Raw genomic sequence first — 26468 nt, forward strand, 5'->3', positions numbered from 1 at the left:
CTTGGACCTTGTGTTGCTCTTGCTAGTTAACAATTCTTCTAAGAGCCCCCGACGTGCCTCCGAACTACCCTATGATATGGATAATGTTGATGAGGGCCATGTTTAGGCCTTCACATGACATAAGATTAAAGCTAAGGTAGCATGGAGCAAAAACTGCCATCCCATTGCCTAGGTCCTCATCAAAAAACTTGTGAGACCCCAAAATGTTGACAACTATAAAGTGCATAGTTAATTATGGAAACAACTTTGCGTTAAGGGAAAATGTTGACATCCACGAAAATATGCATGATCATGAGGTGCAAAAAGCAAAATTCAAGGCAAAATTTAAGTTATGGCTCAACGTCTTAGAGTAGACAAGGAATATGATGCTCCAACAAAGAATGTAGTAGGCGAAGTCCCAATTCCAATGTTGTTATACTAGATTAAATTACAGCTAAATATGGCCCATCACATGGTTACGTCATTATGAATGCCACTCGTAAGAATGATCTCATGGTGGCATCATATCCATGTAACGAGGGAGGGATGTTGGATATGTGTGTCATAGGAGCAACCTCACATGAAGTGGGTCAAGCCCTATTGGTCTAGGTGTGCACATACATACTACCGCAATGTGATATAGACATTCTTTGAAGCTACTGAAGGTCATGCTGAGTATGAGGGCATGCCACCTACAAAGGCAACACAAGCTTATTCAAAAAGCAGATCCTAGGTTAGCATTGTATACATGTTCTTGTCATTGATCGATTCAATATAATTACAAGTAAGAAATACTTCTCTATCTTGAAGGCAACAATCTCATAGAGCCAAGGAAGCTATTATGGTGAGCACACTTCTGCAAAGCTACATGAATAATCCCCAGAGCCAAGGAATAATAATACTATGATGATGGGCACACATTTCCAAAGTTATACAGATTGCCTCTAGAGCCAAGGAACAACAAAGCCATTATGATGAGTACATGCTTAAATCTGATCTGGCTGAATTTCTCAGCTTTTTATGAGTATTAAATAAAATAAATAACTCCTCGCCAGCAAAGGGAAAATAGCATAAAAAACAGTGAATAGGCGGTTCGCATTGAATGTAAATACCTTCATACACATCAGCACAAAAAATGCGCTTTCTATATGTGAATAGCACTATAATATGAGCAACATAATATCCTAACTTGCCTCAATGTCAAAACTGTGTTATACATCTGATATCACATCAGGATTTATTACAACATGCTATAGAGAATATAGCATACTTTCTAGAAATACATGGTATATAGCACAGACCCCAGAGCTTGCTTCATGCCATGAGGAAATGTCTTTACATGCAGCCAATGAAAGAAGTATTCCTGAACGAGAACAAAATATAATAGGATAGTGTTACACTCTTGGCAATTCCTTCGTTAGCTTCCAAACTTCTTCCAACTATTTGCTCAAGTATATATAATACATGGCCGCGAGCTCTGTTTCTTGGCTACTTATCATTCTGAACGAACAATCCCCACATGCAACCTCCATAACATCATCAATTTACAACCACAGCTACGAACAACCAAAATTTCCCATTCAATTCCTCTTGGAATAGTGTTTCATCGAGAATTACGTATAACTTTTTGCTTGCCACGTGCATCCAGTCGACAAGTTTATAACTCCTGGAATAAATGTGATGTCGGTGTATGCAATCATCTAGCAGCAAATAAATAGAAGATGTTATGTAACTTCCATCCCAGAGAAAAGGTGATCTCACTCACTAAAATGGCAATTGAATTTTTTAATGTGCCAGTTGGAACTATTTATAAAGAAATTTTGACAAAAATATGTCATCCTATTAAATCCATATAAATTATGGTATTTTTTCATAATTTCCTATTTATTTCATTCATACATCCGATTGAAATATATTCAATCCCTCTATAAGTTTGTAGTATATCCTCACAATTTCCTAGATGAATCCGTCAGAAACCTATATAAAATTTCTACTTCATTGCTAATTGGACAGGTATTTCCTCTTCACTTCCTATAATTTCATGCACACAAAAGGAACTCAGCAGATTAGAAAAGAAATTTTTCTTGAACTCGGGATCGAAACAATGCTATATTTTGGAAAATAATATAAAGAACTTACAAGGTTTTCAATACTCCCATCGATATGGAAGAGCATTACCCCCAGTCCTCTGTCCTTATCAGTCTCCGCCTACAAAGAGAAATTACAAATCAATTGTAATAAGGAACACATCTATTTCCTCTTATTCTATGCTCCAGAACTTAAAATCTTACTGCACATGCGCAAATAAGAATTCCAGCATCTCCAAGGGTTGAAGCAACTTCTGCTAGCATGCCTGAGACATAAAATTTGATACCCTCAAATAAGAAGAATGCATGCAGATAAACCTGATGATCAGAATATAATACACAACTAGAAAAGAGACTTACTTTTCCGATCAAGACAGAGAACACTGAACCATTGGATTGATTGGCTTTCTGATCCTTGCCATGAAGCAACTTTGCTAGCTTGCCAGTTTTCTAAACTTGCTTTGACTTCTCTATTTATTGAGAGAAATGCAGGTCTTGTAAATGATCCAAGTACAGCATTCCTACTGAGATTTGAGTCAACAGTGAGATAGGGTGACATTTCATCAGGTTTTTTATTTTTCTTCCCATTTATTTGTGGTGGAAATGTTCTGCCTCCTTCAAGTATTTTGCTGCTCAAATCTTTGTATTGAGGAGTAGCTGAAGGGGTGTTAATATACTTCGGTACACCAAAACCAGTACCAAGAAAATCCCAATTGGAAAGTTCATCCGTAATCATTTCATTTACCCCATCATTCAGTGAACTTCTATCCATCTTATCTAGCTCAAATACAAAACTCCTCACAGAATCAGCAGTGATTTCATCAGCGGCTAATGCAGCTTGGTCCTTCAGGAACTGCCAACCAAATGAGTATCATAAAATGTTCAATACGTATGCCTATAATCACTCAATCAAGGTAGACTTTTAGGTATCATATACAAATATAAAGGTTAAGTCTTTAATAAAACCTTGGTGATCTTATGTCGAGCACTGCGTGTCTTAGCATGTTGTAACCATTGTTTGTGACGGTGGAAAACTGACTTTATGGACAGACCCTGCAGCATATAGAGTAAAAACATATTTGTGAAACAGGGATCCTCGCTTTCTTAGACACTCTTTGGACTATGTTTGGATTACCTCTACTATATTGTGGGAGTTTGGGATATGGTTGCACAGTTACCAGTTACTTGGATATATATTTTGATATATGTAAATGAATTTAGGCACAAATGATGTATGTATCATAGGTTGAAAGACAGATAGATGAAAGAGGACGCACCAAGAGTTACATAACACACTAAGAATCCACATACATCAGATCATGGAGAATGCTGATTATATATTATTTCATTGAAAAAAAAGCTGAGTTTATTGTTAACAACCAGACAACATTCATGACTCTTATTATCAAGGAATCTAATTAAATCTTGTTACTAAACTATCATGATCCCTGTAGCAAACCAAATTTTGATTTACACTTGGGAAATAGACTTACATCATAGGTTAAAACCTCAACAACTTCTGCATTGGCTAAGGTATGAGCTGGTGATACTAAATTGCCATTTACCTACAACCAAATCAGTAGACATGTTGGTAAATAATCGCTCAATATATATATATATACACACACACACACACATACATTTTTAAGACTAAAAATCCTAGTCATCCAGTTACATTTAAACAAGATATATTATTCCAACTTTTGAGTACCTTTGCAGCCACCATACTATTTCCCAACTCTGTATGTATTTGGTATGCATAATCAATAACTGTGGCACCTTTGGGAAGATTCTTAATCTACAAAAAAAAAATAGAGATTTGATGTGATTCAACTTCTGATTCACTAAACTAAAATCCATTCGTGGTGACTTCTATAGCCCATAGGGAACAAAATTGTATACCTCTCCTTTTGGTGTGAATACAAAAACTCGACTTCCAAACAGATCCCCAGTAACAGTGTCAACAAATTCTTGGGCAGACATGTTACCCACAAATTCCTCTTGCCATTCTCTTATAGCATTCAGCCAACTCACCTATGAAACATAGAGATTTCAAACATCTCCATGATCAAACTCTCAAATATGAAATAATTACTGCAATAACATCAATATTGCCACTCTCACCCTCCGTGCTAGATCAACATTGTTCATCATTTTCTGTGAATTATTTGAACCAAGTAAAAACGAACAGCTAGATCTTCCACTGTAATGTGCTGCAATTCCTCGTTCGGCCAGGATATCCATTTCTTCTGTCCGTATCTGCAATCCGCACAAATCAGTAAGCTGGAGCTACATTGAGATTGAACATTTATTCAAGCAGGAAATTACAAATCACCTGGATCTCTAAACGAAAAGTATTTTCATACAAGAAGGGAAGCACGCTGGTATGGAGGCTTTGATACCCATTGGGTTTTGGAGTGGCAATGTAGTCTTTCACCTGCAGAGCAATCGCATTGTGTAAATTCACCCGTGACTGTAAAGAGCAACACATTCAGGTTTTCACCATACCGATTGTGGTACTGGAGTCCACGTTTGATGAATCAATCCAAGTACATGGTAACAAACCTGTTATAAAATACTATCGTAAGTTCCCATTTCTAAAATATTTAGTTGAAGCTTTGGTTTGATGATGCAATACCTCACCTGTTCATGATTACACAAGGCTGCTCCTCTTGAATGTGCCTTTGGAGAAAGGATGATTCTCAACTACAAAACAGACAATTAGATATTTTCATATTGCCTATATGACATCTTAAATAAGACAACATTGAGGGCAGTATGTTCCAAAAAAGAAGAACCTGAGCTATATCTCGAACTTCATTTATAGACCCTTTGAATTCCACAAGCTTCTTGTAAATGCTAAAAAGGAAATAGTTATGATCTTACAATCAATGGCTTGGCAAAGATGCACCTTTAAAAAAAAATTCGAACAGATAGCAACATTTAATATGAAGTTTCTATCGATGCTACCATCCCATTTAAATCATATTCACTCTTTCCTTCAAGCAAATCCCTTCACTTTATCGAATAGAAGTTCAAAGGATGAAACATATTACAAATAATCAATAAACATCAATGAAACTGACTTCAATTGGCAAGCTTAAGGTAATGGAAAGATATAAAGCCAGAAAAGTAAAAGGATCTTCAGACAAGCCATTTATGTCACATTTGCATCATGTTCATGAGAGTTTTCAATGGGATGATGAAATTCCAGCATCTGCTTTAAATACTGGTCAGGTGGATCATCTGGCTAACTGAATGACGATGCAAGATTGGCTGTATCATGACATGACCATATAGCAATGATAAAAGTGATGGATAGTCTATCATATCTTTGAACACAGTAAGGAAACCGAGGAACAAAATAAATAAAAAATATCTGATTCCAATCTCATGACTACCACAACAGATGGCAGACAATTATCTACTTGTAAAAATTAATTTAATTGCAAATTAATACCTGTACAGTTCCTTGCATAAAGTCTGCACCTTCACATCTACTCCCATGAAAGTAAGGAATTGATCTTCAGCAATGTGCTCAAGCAAATGTCGTCTAGCCTAGGATAGCAAGTTCATGAGGGTATTATAAAATGGTATGATATGTTATGCCATGCTGTACATATAATCATCAAATTAATTGTCATTATTCCTAGCCCTTACCTCAAGTGCTTCATCTTCATGTTACATATAATCATCAAATTAATTGTCATTATTCCTAGCCCTTACCTCAAGTGCTTCATCTTCATGTTACATATAATCATCAAATTAATTGTCATTATTCCTAGCCCTTACCTCAAGTGCTTCATCTTCATGTTACATATAATCATCAAATTAATTGTCATTATTCCTAGCCCTTACCTCAAGTGCTTCATCTTCATGTTACATATAATCATCAAATTAATTGTCATTATTCCTAGCCCTTACCTCAAGTGCTTCATCTTCATGTTACATATAATCATCAAATTAATTGTCATTATTCCTAGCCCTTACCTCAAGTGCTTCATCTTCATGTTCACTGTAAACTTCTTCAACTCTCTTCTTCAAATTAGCATAATCTTCAGGATGAGAATACATAAATGAGAGATCCTCTAACTCCGACTGCACATAGAGAAGCCAAACTGTCATAATCACTAGATGTGTAAACCCATTAAACTAAATGCTAAAATCAAGCTATATTTAATCTTTACAATCGCATAGGAGAAAGCTAAAATAATCATGACATCTCATGGTTCTCTACAAAGAATTTATGTTTCGAAATTCCTCATAAAAATAAGCCTTGCAGATTATAAGTTATGCTTGAATATAAGCAATAGATAAAACGGAAAACTGAATGGAGATCATCTATCTACAAACCTTTATTTTGTACATGCCAAGGAGCTTTGCCAGAGGTGCAAACACTTGAAGGGTCTCTGAAGCTATGTAATTCTGAAATATACAAGCACAAAGTTTTCTGATACCTTAAACAAAACCAAGATAATAATGTCCAAAGAAAAGCAGAAAAAATGAAACCTCTTCTAAGAGATAAAACGTTTTCTTGAAAACCAAACAATATGTTTTGAGACACCAGTATATTCACCAACATTGTCTTCATGAATCACATACATTAAATCTGGGAATTACCTAGGCATCAGTATCTATGACTGGCTCTTCCCTCAACTCTACAACTATCAGAGGATGGTGAAACCAGCTGTTGGTATTCACAAATGAAAGAATGAAGGGTATGGCACAGATATGGATGCACTCCCACGATTTGTGTATAGCAATGACTATACATGACTAAGTCAGAAAAAGAAAGGAAGGAAGACATATTAACGTCTTTTGAGTACAGCAATGACTATACATGACTAAGTCAGAAAATGGCCTATAAGACAAACAAGAGATTACAACTTAAAATGCTGTCTCGCCTTTGAGGACAGCAAACAAAAAATAGACATAACCAAGTAAAAAAGAAAATAGAAATAGAAATTTGTCATCTATACATGTAAGCTCTCAATTCAGATATTGGTAATTTGTTTCTTTGAAAAATCTCTAGCATAGGTTGATCTAGAATGGAGAGGTCCCTGACGCAAAGGAAGCACCTGCAATGGTGGGAGATAACGGCCTTTATCTATCGATGACAATGGTGGTGAGATCGTGGTTCATGAGGCCGTGGCCTATGTGCATGACAAATTGCTATTGCCCGATCTATTGTAACCTATTTGCAATGTCCTAATTGTAACCCTCCCATATGTGTAGCCCTTGATTGACTTGTAGCATGAGTTGGAGTGATGGGGCTAAAGAACATTGTGATTGTTCTTTGTTTATGAGCTTGTGTGGTTGTGTGGTTGTGTGGTTGTGTGGTTGTGTTGTTGTCCTTCAAAACCTTCTCCCTGTGTCTCTTCAATTCTAGAAAGAAAAGCCCCAAGCACTGTTAGTTCTCATTTTCTATTCATTACCTTGTGCCGTGGGCCAATGCCTTGCTTAAAGAGGCAATAGTACCTCCCTCTTATTTCATAAAAACAATACATGACGAACATGGTGTTTTTCATGTTCCACTTCCTCTTATTCATACCAAAAGGGTGTTGTCATTTGACTATGGTTCACTCACTACTCCCTTTCACTTTAATCAACCAATAAGAACACTGAAAATATACCTGCTTGTGTGGAGGCATATGCATAAGAGTTCGCATGTTGTGCAACCTATCAGCCAGCTTCACCACAATAACGCGAACCTAGAGTCGAGTACATAATCATCACAGAAATTAGTAACTTCTCTATATTGATTTACTTGAGCTTTAACATATAAAAATCTGTACATATCACAGTATACTGTTTCTATATCACCTGATTAATTAGATTACAGTCAGTCATTATTCAAAAATTAGAAACACGTGGGATTATGATCTATTAATAGAAGATACTACTGATGTTAGAAGGCAGAAAACATGAAGCAAAGGACTATGAACCAGAAAATTAATATAGACTTTTAAACCACAATGGTGTATAAATCTTTAAGAATCCAATTAATATCTGACATAGCATTATGCAGGTATTCTGGGTTCATTTTGAGAATCTGGAAATGGAGGCGGATAGTAGGATCCTTGCCTCCTCAGTCATTGCCAGAAACATCTGCCTGAGATCGTCTGCTTTGACATCACCTGAAACAGTCCCAGAGGGAGCACACTGCAGTTTCCCTAGTTTTGACACCTTCATAAAGTAGAGAGAAGCTAATCAGTATTCGAGATACCATCATAGGTATTGTGAGACTCTTACTTTGATATGGACGCTCATAGATGTGTTACCTTAGTTTCACCTTCCACAATCCTCCGTACAACTGGTCCAAAGTCCTCTTCTATTCTCTCAAAAGTGACCACATCTGTATCCTCGACAGTATCATGTAATAAACCAGCAGCTAGTGTCTCCCAATCAAGTTCCTGCAAAAGTACTTTCAGCAATATATATCTCTATATTCTGTTATGTTAATCTAGCAGAAAACAGAAACTGTGAAATGAATGAAAAAGAAATGGAATCTAAATATTGACACAATATGAAGATAGCAAGCAACACATACAAGTTCACCCAGAATCCGTGTCACCTCAACAGGATGAATAATGAAGGGTTCGCCACTTTTTCTTTTCTGACCATCATGAGCTTCAAAGGCGAGCTGAATGATTTTCACTCCATCAGGATTGGAACAAAGAATATAGATTTTAAAAAACAACAAACACAATACCAAGTAAAGGAATTGTCATCAAGTTGCACTAGTTTCCACATCCTTGCAAACAGCAAAGGAGAAGTAATGATGGGAAATCTACATATTAGCATGATGACTGAAGTTCCATTTTGATATTATATTATCCATGTTATCTAGAAGGGGCAGAGATACCTAGTACCTGCATATACTTAGTCATGAAGTCCTTATCCATGCATATACTTAATCAGAAGGCACAATTTTGATGGAGAATAGTTATAGGTATAGAATGTATTCATATATATAACTAAACAGTAGGTATATATAAAGAATTTGAGAGGATGTCATTGGAAATATACATTTCAATGTCTACTACTTAATTTCTAAGCCTAGAACAACAGTAGATACCTAATTCATTCCATCAAAAATTTGTGCATTATTCTTGGCATTGAGAAAAAAAAAATTACGTGCTCTTTCAGTTAACCATTTATAAACTACAAAGCAAATGCCTATAATATATGTCATTCTAATTCGTTCTGCAATCCTGCTCTATAAATGTGGCCACAAATCTACTAAGCAACCTAACAAATTTACACATGTTCCATACCTTCAAAGCACTTTGTACTCTGTCAAGTTCTGAAGGGGACAAGTAGGTAATCACTGGTTTCAAACCCTGGTTAAAATGACCACTAGAAAATTAGCAAAATGACTTCCGCGTCTATCTTAGCAATAGGTAAATCTCTGGTCACCTTCAAAATGAATTGAGCTTAGTATTACATTCATTAGTAAATTTTCTATTAAAAACAATTTACAGTAGAATGGTGATTTTATTATACCCATTTTTGAACTGTGAATAAGTTATCTATAAAGAAAGAACATCTGCATTTTCAGCTATCTGAAGCTATCTGAAGAGAAAAAGTGGGCATATGTAATATTTGGAAGTGATGAATGTATACATGGCTATGTTCAACTTTGGCACATTAAGTCCCAATACCTAAGCATTTACACTTACACGATTCGGGTGACCAATAATAGTAGATTTAGGATAAAAGAAACTTTTATACTTCCAGTTATAATTCCTTCATTGTGGTACCTATTATCAATCTATTACTCAGCCATATTTCAAGCTGATTCATGGGTGTTTTAAACCTCATACTCATAAGCACAAAAGATTATTTTTTACCTTCCAAAGTGTCTCTTGTGTGACAGAACTTGATGCTTGTGCACGTTTTTCAGCAGAATGACATCTCATTGGTACTAACCGTGGTTTCCTCCTTCTGCTAATGTTAGCCCCTTGATACTTATACGTCTGAAATAATTTTTATTATCAGAAATATTCATATTCCATTTAGCTTGCCACACAAATAAATGGGACAATCATATGGATTTTTAAAGCCTTCTATAAATTATATAACGTCAACTTATACAAATTTTGAATTTCTTTAGTGCTTTTCCATTCACACATACCCAAGGAAATGAGACAAAACTGCTTCCTGGTACATATTTTCTGCACTTTGATTCAATGGAAAGACCCTCTAGTTCAGATGTACTCGGATGCCAACCACTAAGGACTCGACAAACTTCCTCCGAACGAGATAGAAAGGTGCATTCTATAAATCCATAAAAGAGATTTAGAAATTCATTTAACCCAAAAAAGAACTGAAACAAAGAAACAAACACTCTAACAATCACTATATATGAGAGTATCAAATGTTTAGTAAGAAGATAAGTTCACAAGAAAAGCAAATACGTAGGCTACATATCAGTCAAAAACTAAGAATCTTACTTTCACCATGGAACCAAGATCCCTGTAGACAAACCGTTCAGATCCTATCAGTGTAAATGTGGCAAAGATTGATGGAAAGCTCTTTTGAGATCTATAGCATATTAATTCTGGCTATAAGCAGGAGGGGAAGCTCACTTAAAGGTTACCATGTCAATAGAATGCCAATATACTCAAATGCAAACTGTATTGATCCATATGAATAAATTTTCCTGATCCCATTAATGCCAATGTGGAAACATCGATGGAAAGCTCATTTTCAGATCTATAATGGATTTGTTCTATTAATTCTGGTTAAACAGAGTGGAGGCTATATTACTGGTTCCCATGTTATCAGAATACAAGTAATGTAAATAGAATGAAAAATGAGGCAGGTGTACGTAAACTAGGGACAAATATAATATGAGCACATATCATCCCATGTGGTGCTATCTTTGATGATCTTGCAAAGCCTGGTCTCATCTTGAGTGGCATTATCTTTGCACCAATCTGGTCCTACGAGTTAAAGTCAAGTCAAAGAGTTCCCTTTAAGTTGACAGAAGAATGTCGCAATTGGCAACCTAGGTGTCCTGATTTGAGTTTATGCACAAACATTCAGGAAAGATATTGCACAAAATTTTGTTCGTTGTGTCTGCCAAAAGACTCGTCGTGATCGAGGATCTAGAATATGTCAAATGTTATGTTACAGTTTATTGAACCTTCGTGATCCTCCACTTAACTGAAGCACCACATCAACAACCTTCAATGTGCGAGTCATGGGCATCCCCGAGTGACCAAATGCTACCCCTGAGCAAGAAGGAGGACACTATGTACCAAGCTCAGGTATAACAACGAAGATGCAAACCCATTCACCAAATATTGGAGAGTGGAAGGGAACGTGTCTAAGGCTTGAGCGCTCAGTTTATAATTTCCAAATGAAGTAGGAAGAATTGCCTTCGTCAAAAAGCAATTATCAGAATACAATGAGGGTTGGAAGGGCCTCTTCTTTTCCCTGATGAGGACCTTACAAAGATTAACATTGACCATAGAAAACAATGTATGCCGCAGATCGTACAAGGACAAGGAAGGGTAGAAGGCTGTCTACTGGGATGGTCACATTGTTATCCACAAGGTCATTGGAGAGGTATTCACAGCCTGTGAGGCAATAGAATCAGAGCTATACAACCCAATTTGGAACTGCAACAGAGCACTTTGGACACACCCGGTAATAATTGAAGAGGTCATGGCAGGACAAGATATGCTCCTCATAAAAGGAAAATACCAAAGACCCAGAGGTATGTCTAACCCAAGTGGAGGATTTTCAACGGGTCTGGAAATAGGCAACCCTGTAGACAAAGTACATCACGAGGGTCGGGCAGGATCACACTTATCTTCCAACGAGCATTACACCCACACATACAGGAAAGGGCTCAATATCATCTCAATGCATAAATGCTTTTTGCAAAGAAAAACGACTCCGGATAAACCAAGGAAAGACTAAAACAATGATCTCCACACATTCACACTGACTCATCAACAAGCCATTTTCACCCTATCAGGAGGGCATGTTGAAGTAGTGGATTCCAATGTTCTAGGAATCACATTCACAAAAACGAGTGGATGCTTGTCTATGATTCAAGCCACCCAGATTGACTCACTCGAGGATATGCAGCTCTAGCCATGCCGGAATGACAGTTCCGCCAGATACACTTCAGAGAACCCCACACTGAAGTATGGTAGTTCAACACCGTGGTCACCCCTTCTCTCATGTATGGTGCAACCATATGGGTCAAGGCCTCCCCATGTACATGTGGACACAAATAGAGTGAACACTAGTCATGATATTATCACAGATGATACATAACAAAGCATCCACCCCACACACGATCATTGGTGCCGAATTGGCATCAGCCCCCACGATGGTAGAAACATTATTCCAGGCAATGGACCTCATCAATCAGAATTGAGCCACCCATCTCAAGAATTACAGAAAACATTTGAAGAATAGAAGCAAATGGTGACAATAGAACATACAGAAGAATCATGTACTCACAGCAACAATATTCCCACCCTTTTTATATTGTACACTTTCCCAAATAGTGAAAGGAATAAGGGATTATGGCAAGATCTATGGCAGCTCTATATCCAAAGGTCTTAGCTCACACCAAGGGATGCTCTTCCCCCAAAGATGCTCTACTGCAAAGATTATTCCATGAAATTTTGAAAGGATGGATTCATACAGAGACTAAGGTAGATGGACGTCTAGGTGCCCCACGGTGCTCACACCAAGAGGCACCAAAAAACTGAGCTCGCACCAAGGGATGCACTTCCCCTAAAGATGGTCAAAGATGGTCTACGAAAGATTTTACAAATTATGTGAACGAGGAGAGATCAAAAGCAAGAAAGGTTTCGTGTGTAAGTGCCCAACTTTCAACCACATCAGGAAAAAGTATGCTACCCCATACACAAACTCCACCATTTAACAAGTGATGGAGAAGGCTGACCAACAATAGTTTGTCTAAATGTTGCTCAAACTTTGAAAGCCTAGGGAATCAACCCTTACATAAGCATGTGGGATGCAACGACAATTGCACATCATTGATTTCTCGCCTAGCTCCTTACGTCTAATAACAACGTGCCAAGGAGTCCTCATAGAGCAAGCAAAGGAATGTCATCGACAACGGAGACTGCAAACCTGAATATAAGGCACATCATATTGTTACAGGAGTATCCCCTAGCCTTAATTATGTAAGACTTAAGTACCTTATAATTGTCTCTCAAATTTTGGATTGTATAGATTGTTCTTTAGCCTTAAATGGTGTTTGACCTTTGGAATAAATGAGTGAGGGATCAATCACCCCTTAATGGCACAAAGAGCCAACTCATATAAAGTTTGTAGATGATTAATACAGCTATGCACCTTATGCTTGTAAACCATCACATGCATTCAGATAATATTTCGGGAGCTTTAGGAAACCTAGAGCATTTATTTTTGTGCAATATAGATGCCATGAATCCATCCGTGTCTGTAGTCATGATTTGCCTCATGGGTTAATTTTGGCCTCTAGTAGATGTTAATATTTCTTTCTTTCTTTCTTTCTTAATCAAGCCTTTCTCAGATCTTGATTCAAAAGCAAAATGCTCACGAAGTATAAACATTCTCAAGAGAGACTAAACAATGTTACGATGCCTTTCTTTGGCAAGAATGCCCCTGAAATTTCAGCAATGATCGCATCCTTTCTTTTCTTGCTCTTCAATGACCTCTTCCCAAACAGTGGTCACAATATTTGTTACAAAAAGAGCCATGTGAACAGCTAGACAACTATTCTAACAAATGATACATCATGACTCACAAAGCATCATTCCCAGCATACTATGGAGTATCAGAAGGTTGTATCAGCATGAGGACAGGGTCAGAAAAAGCCTCACCTTTGAAGAGATGCAGTCCTAGTGTAACTAGAGTACCATTCACCGAGGAGCTAATAAGCGTAGGGGAGCTTCATCGACATAGATGTGCTAGGTTGGCTGTTGAGTACTCGGGACAGCTGAATAGTGAGGATGATACTTAATGTTGGAAGGCACATATGGCATCAGGGTTTATATTATACGGCTTCAACTTTTCAACTAACTATGAGTTGAGTGTATTTTCAGTTGCACTATTCAAAATTTACCTTTCAATTTTGAAATGGAATGTAAACGGATAGATCCAAAATTTTCAGTTTTTTTCGAGTACAAAACCTTCGAATATTGAATGTGCAAGTCATTCCAATGAAATGTAGATGGAAGGTCTATTACCTTTTGATAAATACATAATTTTTCGTCAATTAACTAAAACTAGAGATAGAAAAATGAAAAACTCCACATTCATTTCTGCATTCAGAAGACGAATGAACAATTGAGAAATCATTAATGAAAAAATTCACAAATTTTAGATAAAGGTTTATTATTATTCCCTGTTTTTTAAGTTTATTTTCTTCTTGCTTTTTCTTCGTTTCTTTTTCTTTGCTTATTCTTGTGTTTCTTGTTTTTCTTAACACTCTAAATCGTGATATGAAAGACTTATCAACTGAAATTATAGATGGAAAGCTAAATTCAATAGAAATAAGGCTAGGAGAGAAATTCCAAGACTTACCTGACATCGGATTCTTGCATGCCATAGTTATTGATAATAAGATCAAAGACGAAGTATCAAATTACACAAAGATTCCATGAGAAAATTTTATCTGTTTGAAATCTTCATCAATCTGAAACGAAAGAGAAGCCTCTTTGATTTTCCTTGTATACATGTAAACCTGGACTGGTGAAAAAGAAGAGGGGGAGGAGGAGGAGGAAAAGGGAAAAAAGTAAATATGTTCTGTTCGATTTTAGAGGATGAGAATTATGGAGTTTTCGGTGATGGAGAAACAAGAGCTTCGATACTATGTGGCGATGGCGAGGTCTAGCTTAATCTTTCTGTTTCTCTCTCTATATATATATATCTCTGCAGTGGATATATTATCTCATTTTACTCCATTTGTTGTTTTCTTTTTTCTCCTTTTCTTATTCCTTTTTTTCATTTTTCATTTTTTTTTACGTTTTTCTTTTTCCCATTTCTTCCATTGCTTTTCTTTTTTATCTTCATTTTGCCACGAACACAACTTGTTTGGGAAATCAAAAAACACATACACGATCATTTCTCTAAATTCATCCGATCCGATAGATAGATAGATAAACCGACAAGAAGGTGTTTCGGGTGGCCGTAAACATCTTGAAGGTATTAATTCTAAAACTACTCGACCTTTAGGCAACTTCTCTCGGGACAAAGTGCCCCTAAAGCTTGATTGTAAGCATTGGCGAATCAATTTGGTGCCTTTTAACCTATGTGCATATTTTGGTACTCCATGGTGATGACCAAACAAGAACCTGACGTAGTCAAAACCCCAATACCTGAGATGGTTAAACACTCCCTTTATATATGGGATTTGTAATGTCTTGGCTTCCTAAGTGACACCCCACTAGAAAGGCAACAAAAATATATCAATTAATCATGACCATAGTCATTCCTACATAACAACCCATGTGGCTTTAGCAACAAAGCATATAAGGAATTTGTGCCTAACATCATCCTCAGATACTACATAAAAAAAACATGTTTTGTTCTAAAAATATTGGCGTTTTAAAACCAATGCCAACCATGAACCCCCCCCCCCCCCCCCCCCAACCCATTATTGCCAACCACTTACACATGGAATGGAACATGAGTTTGTCCCACATCCAAGACTCATACCTCAAATAATGTCCCATGTAAGTGACATTGTCCCCACCCCACTGACCTTAGCTTTAATTGAGGAACGATATACATCGTAGCTATGCATTGCAAGTTTCATTTTCCCTATTGAATATCCAATATCTCCATGATTCGTTTGTCACTAGTTCCAAGACGTGAAGCATATAAGAATGTCTACTATGATTGTATCCAGAGGGTTTGGGAGGCAATAAAATAGTGTGTTGCTCAATTGCAAATTTAAGCGTCATCGTCTGACTACATTTAGACTTGGGACTTTCTTGTCCATTTTAATGCAAAAGTTGGTGGGTACATTTGACGGCATATATATCACTATATTTTCTGCACTCTTTACTATTGCCACGTGGTCACACTCGAGCTTCATCAGCAAAGGAACATTAAGTTTTTGAGCCATAACAAAAACTGGAATCATTAAATGACCAAACGTTATCGATCCCACAATGATTCAATCGTCTTTTTGCCATGGCAAGTCATTGTATGCACACTAGAAGTATCACTTTTTTTATTGAATAACCATTCTCTTCACCATATAACTAAATTTGAGCAAGCACTTAATTGTCCATCTTAATGCAAGACTCATGTGGATAATGAGTAATTGAGTTACTGGATCATTACTATATTGTCAGCGTTTGAACTATTGCCACACAATCATAGTTCAACTTCATTGTCAAGAGAACGCTAACTTTGAGCCATAACAAAAATTTATCATTTAGATGAATGAGCATTATCAACTGAGAACTCTTTGAGGCTTTGATTATTGTTTCACTATAGGAGATACTAATATTTTCCACAAAACAACATATTATATTTGCTCAAGTTTAGGTTCTTAAACAAGTAGCTTTAAAGATGATGAATCTTCAAGCAACCATGTGATCGTCCAAATTTAGTATGCTTTCTCCCCTAATGCTCAAGTTGGGTGCATATACAATACCAAGAAACCTAAGTCATGCCCCAAATTCACTCTATTGTCGATGATGTATACACTAGTCTCTAGTGGACAATACCATCAATTAGTTTTTTTACTTGTCCATGGTAACAATGGCAAAAAATAAGAAATGATGAGAATCATGATTGATTGTAGCATTTGGGAGTCGAGCAACAAATGGCCAATTTAGAGACTTCTAGCATATAATTTTTTCTAGGATCATACTCGAGGTCCATGGCAAGCTTTGCTAGAGATAAACACTCATAAAGTGATGTATATGGTGACAAACATTTCCTCGGTCTAATACTTTGCCATGTCATCCAAGATCGACCACATATGTCTTATTGCCTTAGATAACCATTTAATTACACATATTTATGTGCTTCATTGACACCAAGACAATAACACGTCACAAGGGAAGCAATGCATAACATTTTGCAGCAAAATCATTACAATACATAATGAATGAAACATTGGATTCTCCAAAATCTTGTTGCATGATTACATTTTCTACTTACGATTCTTTAACATAGTCCACAATCATTTTCCCATTGAAAATATTTTGGAAGGATGTATTTTACCTAAATAAATCCAAACTTCAAATGTGAAAAATAGGAAGTAGTGCCTATTGAAGCGGATTTGCTACTCCATGGCAAAATCAAATAGCATATAAGTTGCGTTTCAAAAAAATAGTGCTCACCCATTGAGAGATTCTCACACTTCACTAAAACCCATGCTCTCACCATAAACTATATTTGGCTTTGGAGAATACAAATAGACAAATATCACATTCTCTTTTGGAGATGGATTATTTTTAATTCTATAATTTTCTTGCTATTTAATACTCTCTAGTCATCATTTCTTTATTAAATATTCAAGACATTTATTCCAAAACATATTGCAAACTTCCTGGGTAAGTAAATTAGCTCTTCACAATTTAGGAGGAAATTAAACTTCTTATGTACATAATTTTCCATTAGGTAATTAGGTCACGTGTATGACGTGACAAAGTGAACACCTCTTCTCTTTGAGGAATGTACATGCAAGGCGTATTTTACCTATGTACTCTATCAAGATGAAAACCCAGTTGTTTGGTTTTTGGGTTCCAAATGTCCCATTAGTGTTCTCTTGAAGAGGATAAAACATCATCATCATCTTTGTGGGAATACACTATCTCATTTCCTTTTAAAATTTTTGTGAACATTCCTCCTCCACTCATTGTTTTATGCTTTTGTTTTCATTTATGGATATTCTCTCTAAATAGTTTTTTGTGATTGTGTGGCACATGTGTGTATCCTAGGTAATTAGTAATGACAACCTTTGAAGGCTATCATCCATAAGGTTAGATGGAAGCCTTCGTAATTAAGGGGCTCAATTGATATATTTTCTGTATCCTTATGTTAATGCTTATCATTAACCTCAAAGGAATGATGCTTAAAGGAAAAATATCAAGACTATTTAATCTTATTGCCACTCGTTATTGTAACTAATAATATATTTGGAAAAATATTCCCACGATTTTTATGGAAAGGGATATTGTGACTACTTAATCTTATTGGACTCATTGTTGTAGGCTTGTAGCTAATTATTGTGTACAGTCGGATACTACTCAAGACTATATTGACATTTGACATGCATACTAGATTAATTACTTCTACGTTCCCTTTCTTTATGAAAGAATAATTTACTTCCATAATTCCAATAAACACCCCATTGGTAATACGATGCATGATCATTATGTAAAGAAATGTGGAAGCTCTATCAAGGATTATTAAGCCAAAGAAGAAAATAGAAGTGGTCTGTGTGTGTGGAGAGAAAAAATACACAAGGCAATATTGTAATGAAAGATTTAATTTCTTTAATTATCACCTATGTTTTCTATCAATATTATACCAATGGCACATCCATGGGCCAAAACTGAGAAGAAACAAAAAGGAGATAAACTTCTTCATACCTAGGTATTTGAAGATGAATGATCAACAATAGCCAAGTTGACCTCATCCTTTGCTCTGCACCTTCAGGCTTCAACCAACACGGTCATGGACACAACATCCTCATTGACGATGGTTGGAGTGATGGAAGGCAACAAGGGGGAGCTCCCTCATTTGGAATATGTTGACTACAAGCAAGAAAGGAGAAAGTGTTGGAGGAGCTTCCGCAATGCTGGTGATCTCATGTCAATTGTTGGACCTCATTGGTCACATTCACGACCAACTCATCATAAGTTTGTTCAATATCATTCCTTATCTCAACAATTGGTTCCACATCCAATAATATATGTCTTCTTGCATTATAAATTGAACATGTATATCCCAATCAACCCAAAGTAGTTGTAGTCCAACCACCTCCATAGTCATTCCCGTCACAATGTTTGTGACATCTTGTAGTTGATCTACCATAAAATGAGAGGGTTTGGTCTTTGAGTTTGTTTGTCATAACATCCTTCAACATCAATGTCATTGTATTTTGGTCTTGAGTGAGGTCAAAAGTTTATGCATATATGTCATTGTTGTCTCGAAAAGGGAACCTATTCTCACATGCAAAGGTGCTCCTACAATAAATTAATGAACCATTGCATGTTGTTTGTGGTACCACCAAACAAATGACGCAATTGGCTCGTGGTGCGCAACCATTTGGATACCCAAACATTATCTATCACGGTTATACCTTTGGTGATGATGGTCTTATCATAGGACTAAATGAGCTTCTCCTTGGTGTCAACAAGGGCATCCCATTGGTTTAGAGTTGTTCCTCTCTCACCTCATAATGGATCACAACAGTGGTGAGGGACTATCGGATTGTTTCTAGTTCACATTCAACTTCGCTATCTTTTTATACATCGTTAGTCATTCTTCAACTTCAAGTTTACTATCATGATTCTCAATCTTCCAAAGCTTGTTAAATGTGTCCAATTGCACATGATGTTTCTTGATAATTCTGAGAGTAACCATGGTACATCATGGCTAATTGATACAATGTTGGGACTCAAGCTAGTCAATATGTGCTTAGGAAACAATAAATGTTATCATTTGCCAAGACTATCTTATCACATCCATTAGCTTAGTTACAGGAGAACTAGAATGTTCCTTGCAAGATTTCACCTTATTCATGAGTCATGAACAATTGGTGTATCCACTAACTTGTATTGGATTTTTTGAGGTTGCTTGTTCTAGACACAACCGTGCATATCACTCCTAAAGTTATTTTTCATGGTTTAAGGATATGATAATCAGGAAGCTAGTTATCCTAAAACATGGGACAAACCCATAGTGACTTATGAGACATGGGAACACATTGTATATGAGAGCCTTAGGTCTTGGGCTATAGAAAGAGAACTAGCTAACCTATTTCTTGTGACACCTTAAAACATTGTTCAAACTTTATTGACGAGGCTAAGCTATTTTCTTTGGATGTGTTATTCAACTGCCAATGCATAACATAAGTCATTCATGTTGTATGGGGCACAAATGACATTTTATGTTTTTCTCATATCCTTTGCTCGAGGGTGGTTGGTGGGACTATGCACCCTTAATCCATTCTATCTATGTTGTCTACATCGACGACAATGAGTATATAATGACATGGATTTCTTGTCATAACAATGCATGTTTTGTGTGCATGTAGATGGGTACAACAACCAATGAATCTAGTGTAGGAAGTATTACGAAAAAAAAGATGGTGACCAAAAGAATAAGAGATTAATGAGAATAATCGGTAAAGGGTGCCTCGACCACATTGACCATCTCTGAGTGATGAACATGAGACAAACACAAAACACCATTGGTGTCCCATACCATAAAATATTCCCTTATGTTATTATTACCTTGGTTGTTCCATAACATATTCAAAGCTTACCCTCACAATTAGAATTTTGATAACGTCTCAATGTGTCATATTATAGGGGTTAGCTAGTCCCCTTTCCATAGCTCCTAGATACCACATGTTCCTAGGTGTGATAGGTCCTTTTCGGTTTGTCCCAATACTTAGGATAATAGGTTTCCCGACTATCCTACCCCTACACTATTAATTTTAGTTATACAATTGGTTCTCAAGATTATGCTTGTAGCAAGAAGCATCATGGGATGCTCTCTATTTCTTTGGCACTTTGTATCAACTTCGTAACTTCTATTATTCCTACTCTCGCTTCCTCGCTTTTACTAATGCCCTAGCCACCTACTGTCGGTGGAAACGGTCAATTATGGGGGGACGGAGGATTGATGGTGCTCTAAAATATGTCGGCTGCTCTTGTATGCTTTTACAACGGAGCTTTGTCTAGCATTTTCAACAACAATGCAAGAAGCATTATTCACATTAGCCTTCTTCCATCTATGCTTGGTTATGTTATGTTGTCTCACTTATTCACGAGCCTCCATCCCAATGAAGGGAGCTATGTGCCTTTTGATGTCATATGTATACTTGGAACATATCTTCTATACTAATCCCAATGAATCTTCTGTTGGATCCTTATAATTAGTGTCTATCTAGCAACCATAATGGTGTTGAAATGACCTAATTGATGTCATAACAAACTCCATATTTGGGAATGAGGGACAACTCTATATTGGTCCCAATGAAGAGGGGTTACATTGACCTCGTGGTTGATGCCCATTGGGTAGGATTTACTCACAATGGGTTGTTGGGTGAAGGTTGTAGTTAAAATTGACGCATTGTATCTGCGATGGGAGTTCTTGGATGCGTGATTGATGTTAATTCACATGGTGCCTACATGACATGGTAGAATCGATAGACTTCCTTTGAGGGTAGTCCTTGGGTGAGTTACTGCATGTTGAAGAGCGTTGATCCATATGAATAATAATTAGGGAGGTTAGTTATTCAAAATTGTATTGTTTTAACTAGTATAAAAACATGGCGCCTAGATTTATTATGGTGTACAAGAAGCATCAATGACGACCGCATCGATGAAACAACAAATTATGCATAAGAGGGGTAGTTGTGATATTATCATTGAGAGTAAAAAGATGGGGTATACAAGATGGCCATCTAACTCTATTGTAGTTGATGAGAAGCAATAGTGGTCATCATCACGATGATGAAGAGACAAGTTCATAGAAGAGTTGTTTAATTTTACTACTACATATTTGAAGGTTAAAGGTGAGGTCCGAAACCTAGGACATATGAGTTGATAAGAGAAATTTAACCTTCGTCATCTCATTGGGGAGGGAGCGGGTCGATCCACATGCCCTTGGGTTTCTTCCTCACGAAAGCAAGTTTGCTCGCTTTTTAGAGAGAATGAGAGAATCAAGGTTTAGAATGGAGGGGTATCCGGTGGAAATCTGAGAACCACATGGGGGTTATATATATGTATATGGGAGGGGTATTTTTGTACATACATATATAATTTCCTCGCAGAACATGAAGGGAAAAGAGTGATGGGTGTTCTTCTGTGATGTAATATATAATATACATACTGTATATGTACATAATAACCTAAAGGCTACATCTCCTACTCTCTCTCGATCCATCCATACGTATGTAAAGTCTCTTCAACCTTTCCTTTCTTCTGAAGTATTTGGATTGCTGCGATGAAGATGGAGCTCCTCTGAAGTCTCTAACATGGTATGCACTCAAGAGTGGCAGAGAGGGAGAGGGTGAGAGATTAATCGATTTTAGTTTTGGAAGAACAGGCAAGAGAGAGAGAGAGAGAGAGAGAGAGAGAGAGAGAGAGAGAGAGAGAGAGAGAGAGAGAGAGAGAGAGAGAGAGAGAGAGATGTTTGTATCTCAGTTGGTAAGGCTGTCCAGCCGGGACCTGAAAGTGTCGTGTTGAACCCACTACATTCTGCGGTGGCATCTAGTAAAGCAGTGTATATAGTGAGTTTTGAACCTTGGTACACGGGCTAATAAATCCTTGGCTTGCCAGTAGGGTATAGCCCAGAGAGAGAGAGAGAGAGAGGAAGAGAGAGAGAATCTTCCAATATGGATTTATTTGTATAGAATTGTTGTTATTTTGTTTTTAAGGGATTTCCTAATACATATAATATAAGCAACTTATTAATACAAACACTTGTTTCCCTCATTTCATATGGTTTGCATAAAAAAGAAGGCGGATTCTCTTCAGCAAAAAACCTTTAAGAAGCTTAATGGCCCTAAAAAAGTTGGTTCCAAAAAAGATGTTTTGTTCTTTTGCCAAATATTGATGACATTAAAGAACAATTCTTAAATTTCTTGATTAATGTTTATGAGCCTAGGAAGCCGTTTCTAGTAATGATTTGATGTTTTGCGGAATGTGTAGGGACGAGGGATTGGGAGACTCAGTTATTATGTAATCAAATCCATTCAGAGACCCTTAAATTATCGCCATTGCAATTCAGTTGTAAAATACCACTATTTTCATTCCGGTGTAAATTCAATAGTTGATCAGAGTTTGCTGAAAAATGTGTGCTTGCATCCACTCAATGATCGAACAACAACTAATTGGTTGATATCGAGCCAAAAAAAATTGCTTCATTCTAAGATTTCATCTCATGGCTCGGTTAAATTGTATACTACCCAGTCACCTAGTCAGCGTGCCAAAAAAAAGGTATGGTTCTCTGAATCTTCTTCATGTCATACTTCATTAAGCTTGATCACACAAGTTATTGTTTAGCTAGAGAAATCTGGATTAACTATGGCTGCTTTAAGCCTTGTTACCCATGAAATAACTTTGTTAGAGCCTATATATTTTTCTTTCATCTATTAAGTTTCAGCACTTAGATGGTTTTTTGAAAGCAATCATTGTGCCTGGAATTGCAAATACCTATTGGGAGTCAGATTACTTGTGGTTTTTATTTCGAATATTATGATATATGTAATAGGCATTTTGTGAAGCGACGATCGGTTGCATGTATTTATGAGTTTGTGAGGAAATCTTTTCCTTTATCTCATTAAGATTGATAATTTCGAAGCACTCATTGACCATGAAATTTAAAGTTGCTATATATAATTTTCTTTTTCTCATTACACTTGAGCCTTTAGAACCCATTTTCACTATACATAGACGTTAAATCTGGCACAGAATATGAGATAATTTGCTGAATTGAATGCTTAACCTGACAGTTTTTGTGTCATTAACTAAATTAGTAGAACTCATGCAAAAACTTTATGGTATATGCTCATAAGACACATTCTTTCTTGATCTTGAAAACATTTATGTCTATACATGTATTTCTGCAGGCTGCAAGGTCAGATATTGCTACACAAGACGAAGATCCTTTTGATTCTCTCACAGACAAGATACCTCAAAAACCTGTCACGTTTGTTGAAGGTGCTTCATACAGCTTCATCATTCTTGTTGGTTTTGCAGTTGCTGGGTTTGCCGCGTATGGAGTATTCAAGGAGCTAATCTTTGAACCCAAAGAGTGAGTTTTGTTTGTTGATCTTATGAGTATCGGTTTGATATTGCTACTTGGGTGTTTAACCAATTGCATATTACATGTTTCAGGTATAAAGTCTTTAACAAAGCATTGCATAGGGTTCAGAATGATAATCAGGTGAGCATGCAATATTTTTCTGAACATGTTTTCTTCTAATTATTTAACATAATGATGTTTTTGTATAGGTGACTGTACGAATTGGCTCTCCTATAACTGGATATGGACAAGATACACGGAATCGTGCAGCAAGACAACATATTCCTCATCGTGCATGGTCAGATGAAGATGGAGTTCAACGAGTTGAGGTAGGGGAGACATATCCGTGGTTACTAAATCATAATGTTTTTCCTTATGCCTTTTGTTTATTGGTTGGTATATCGTGAGATTTTAATATATCTTGTTCTGCTCCAAAATCCTTGTTTTTGGGTGTACTCCTAGATGAGTAAATCTATCCATGGGAAATGGAAAAAACTACAATCATGGACAGTAATATCGCATCCATACAAAAGCAAAAACGCATAGAGGTTTCTTGTGAGGATTTTAAAACTGCCTCGATACTATTAAGGATTATTGGGCAAGCTAGAGTGGCACAGTATGAATGGTTGTTCTAGGTAAATCCAAAGTAGGTCTATTATGGATTGAAACGTGAAGATGGGAATGCTAGTATATACTACAGAGTGAAACTAAAACCTGCATGGCTTGTAGCTCTCTTTCTGCGTCAATTGGTCCATCTGTTGAACTCATACTCTAGAAGTAACCCATAAAGCTTGGTGCTATTGTGCATAGTCATAGAATCATGTAATTTATCTCGTTGATGTTCCGTGAGATCATTCCCTTGCCTTCAAGATAGGTACAATGGGCAATTCTTGATCCTCATCTTTTGGAGGCTCTCAATAATTGTATAGTTAAAAGAACAGTTGTGACGATCAGTTCTAAAATATCTGTGCATGGGGCAGGTGTTCTTCCACTATTGATCATGTGCATCACCCCGTATATGTATTGCGTGCATGATTCTTCTCCTGAATTGGCGAATAGCATATAATGTGGAAACTGTGAATGTGTGGCTACCACCTATACCATCTTTAAGTTTTAACCTCTCAGATTGAGGTATGTCATGGACTTTTGATATTATTCATCATCCCAGATAATTCAGGTGGACCCTATTTTTACTAAATGGAGACATCTTATACAGAAAAGCTTGGTAAGCACAAATTATGGTTGCAAAGGGTTACAAACTCCTATGTTATTGACTGTTTTAGGGTTTAGGGTTTAGGGTTACAATCTTCTTTTATTCTCCTTCACTATTAGACCATGTGCATGCATGATTCTTCCCCTGAACAAGTGAATGGCGTGTAATGGAGACTTTGTGACTGGATACCTCGTAGACCACCTTTAAGTTTTTAACCTCTCAGATTGAGGTCATCCCAGATAATTTGGGGATGCACTTGTGATCTATTCATTATTTTTTACCCTATTTTTACTAAATGGGAACATATTAGAAAGAAAGGCTTGGTAGACACAAATGATTGTTGCAAAGAATTCAGAAATTCCCATGCCATTCTCTTCAGTATTAAACAGCCTTCTATCACTTTTGATGCCAAAAGAATCATTGCTTTCTATCTTTTATTACTCTTACGAACTTTTATGTTGTGAATGCCTTGATGCGAACTGTTTGTGCTCATCCTACTCCATTTTGCTCTCTTATTTACTTTTCTGAACATTTACCTGTGCTTACCATTTCCACTTCTGGCATGCTTGTTTTACAAGATATTTTACCCTACCTTTTTTATATTTACAAGAATGCCCCCAAAACTTTTGAAAACTGATCAGAACACCCTAAACCCCCTACCCCCTCTGACCTTTATGACGGGACGAGTATTCCAGTAAAAGAGAAATGGAAACTTTGGTAACTCGGTTGCTACTGTGGTTTAATTCTTATTTATTTCAAAGTATGTCATTATAAACTGTGTTTTATTTTACAGGTTCAGTTTTATGTGCGTGGCCCACATGGATATGGACAAGTTCATTCAGAGATGTTCAAGGATAGAGAAGATAAGCAGTGGAAGTTCACATACTTAATCGTTGACATTGTTGCCCCATCACCCACTCGGTTGATGCTAGAGTCATATGTTCCTGCTTGAGATGTCTAGCTATCATGCTCTTTAACAAAAGGTTAACAATGAACGTTTTTGTGGCCTTGAAATACCGTGTAAACGTTTTTGAGTGACTGAGTTTATGATTTTACTTGCATGTTAAAAACTGCGAAAATCCCTGAATTTGTGTATAGGGAGTTAACTGTTTTGCAACCATAATTTGAACTGCAATTTTCAAGCGTTGTGTTACCTTTAAACTTTCTAATGCACCATCATGACCCCGGGATGAAAATCTACG

At 36.7% G+C, this 26468-nt stretch overlaps 2 protein-coding genes across 2 annotated transcripts; one reads left to right on the forward strand and one right to left on the reverse strand.

The window, feature by feature from the left end:
• Positions 1 to 1104: 1104 nt before the first annotated feature.
• RSH1 (RELA/SPOT homolog 1) lies at positions 1105 to 15059 on the reverse strand. The gene is made up of 24 exons (XM_087326775.1): positions 14631 to 15059; positions 10204 to 10346; positions 9920 to 10045; positions 9344 to 9409; positions 8617 to 8709; positions 8348 to 8479; positions 8151 to 8252; positions 7700 to 7777; positions 6420 to 6491; positions 6057 to 6164; positions 5527 to 5624; positions 4865 to 4925; positions 4710 to 4772; positions 4575 to 4631; positions 4402 to 4503; positions 4191 to 4325; positions 3969 to 4100; positions 3778 to 3864; positions 3560 to 3631; positions 3033 to 3119; positions 2427 to 2919; positions 2271 to 2332; positions 2119 to 2187; positions 1105 to 1679 (listed from the first exon to the last, which is right to left on the reverse strand). The coding sequence occupies exons 1-24, from the start codon at positions 14653 to 14655 to the stop codon at positions 1593 to 1595; spliced, it is 2550 nt and encodes an 849-aa protein (XP_087182901.1). The 5' UTR covers positions 14656 to 15059; the 3' UTR covers positions 1105 to 1592.
• Positions 15060 to 22127: 7068 nt separating this feature from the next.
• On the forward strand, positions 22128 to 26408 carry SD3 (import inner membrane translocase subunit). Its single transcript, XM_087327673.1, has 6 exons — positions 22128 to 22284; positions 22958 to 23245; positions 23878 to 24062; positions 24146 to 24194; positions 24263 to 24382; positions 26060 to 26408. Exons 1-6 carry the CDS (start codon positions 22282 to 22284, stop codon positions 26216 to 26218), a joined length of 804 nt encoding a protein of 267 aa, XP_087183799.1. The 5' UTR covers positions 22128 to 22281; the 3' UTR covers positions 26219 to 26408.
• The last annotated feature ends 60 nt before the right edge of the window (positions 26409 to 26468 follow it).

This window comes from Azolla caroliniana, unplaced genomic scaffold (assembly GCF_043228905.1).
Source record: "Azolla caroliniana isolate FFs.n. ecotype wild unplaced genomic scaffold, voAzoCaro1.0.p SCAF_11, whole genome shotgun sequence".
Lineage (NCBI taxonomy): Eukaryota > Viridiplantae > Streptophyta > Polypodiopsida > Salviniales > Salviniaceae > Azolla > Azolla caroliniana.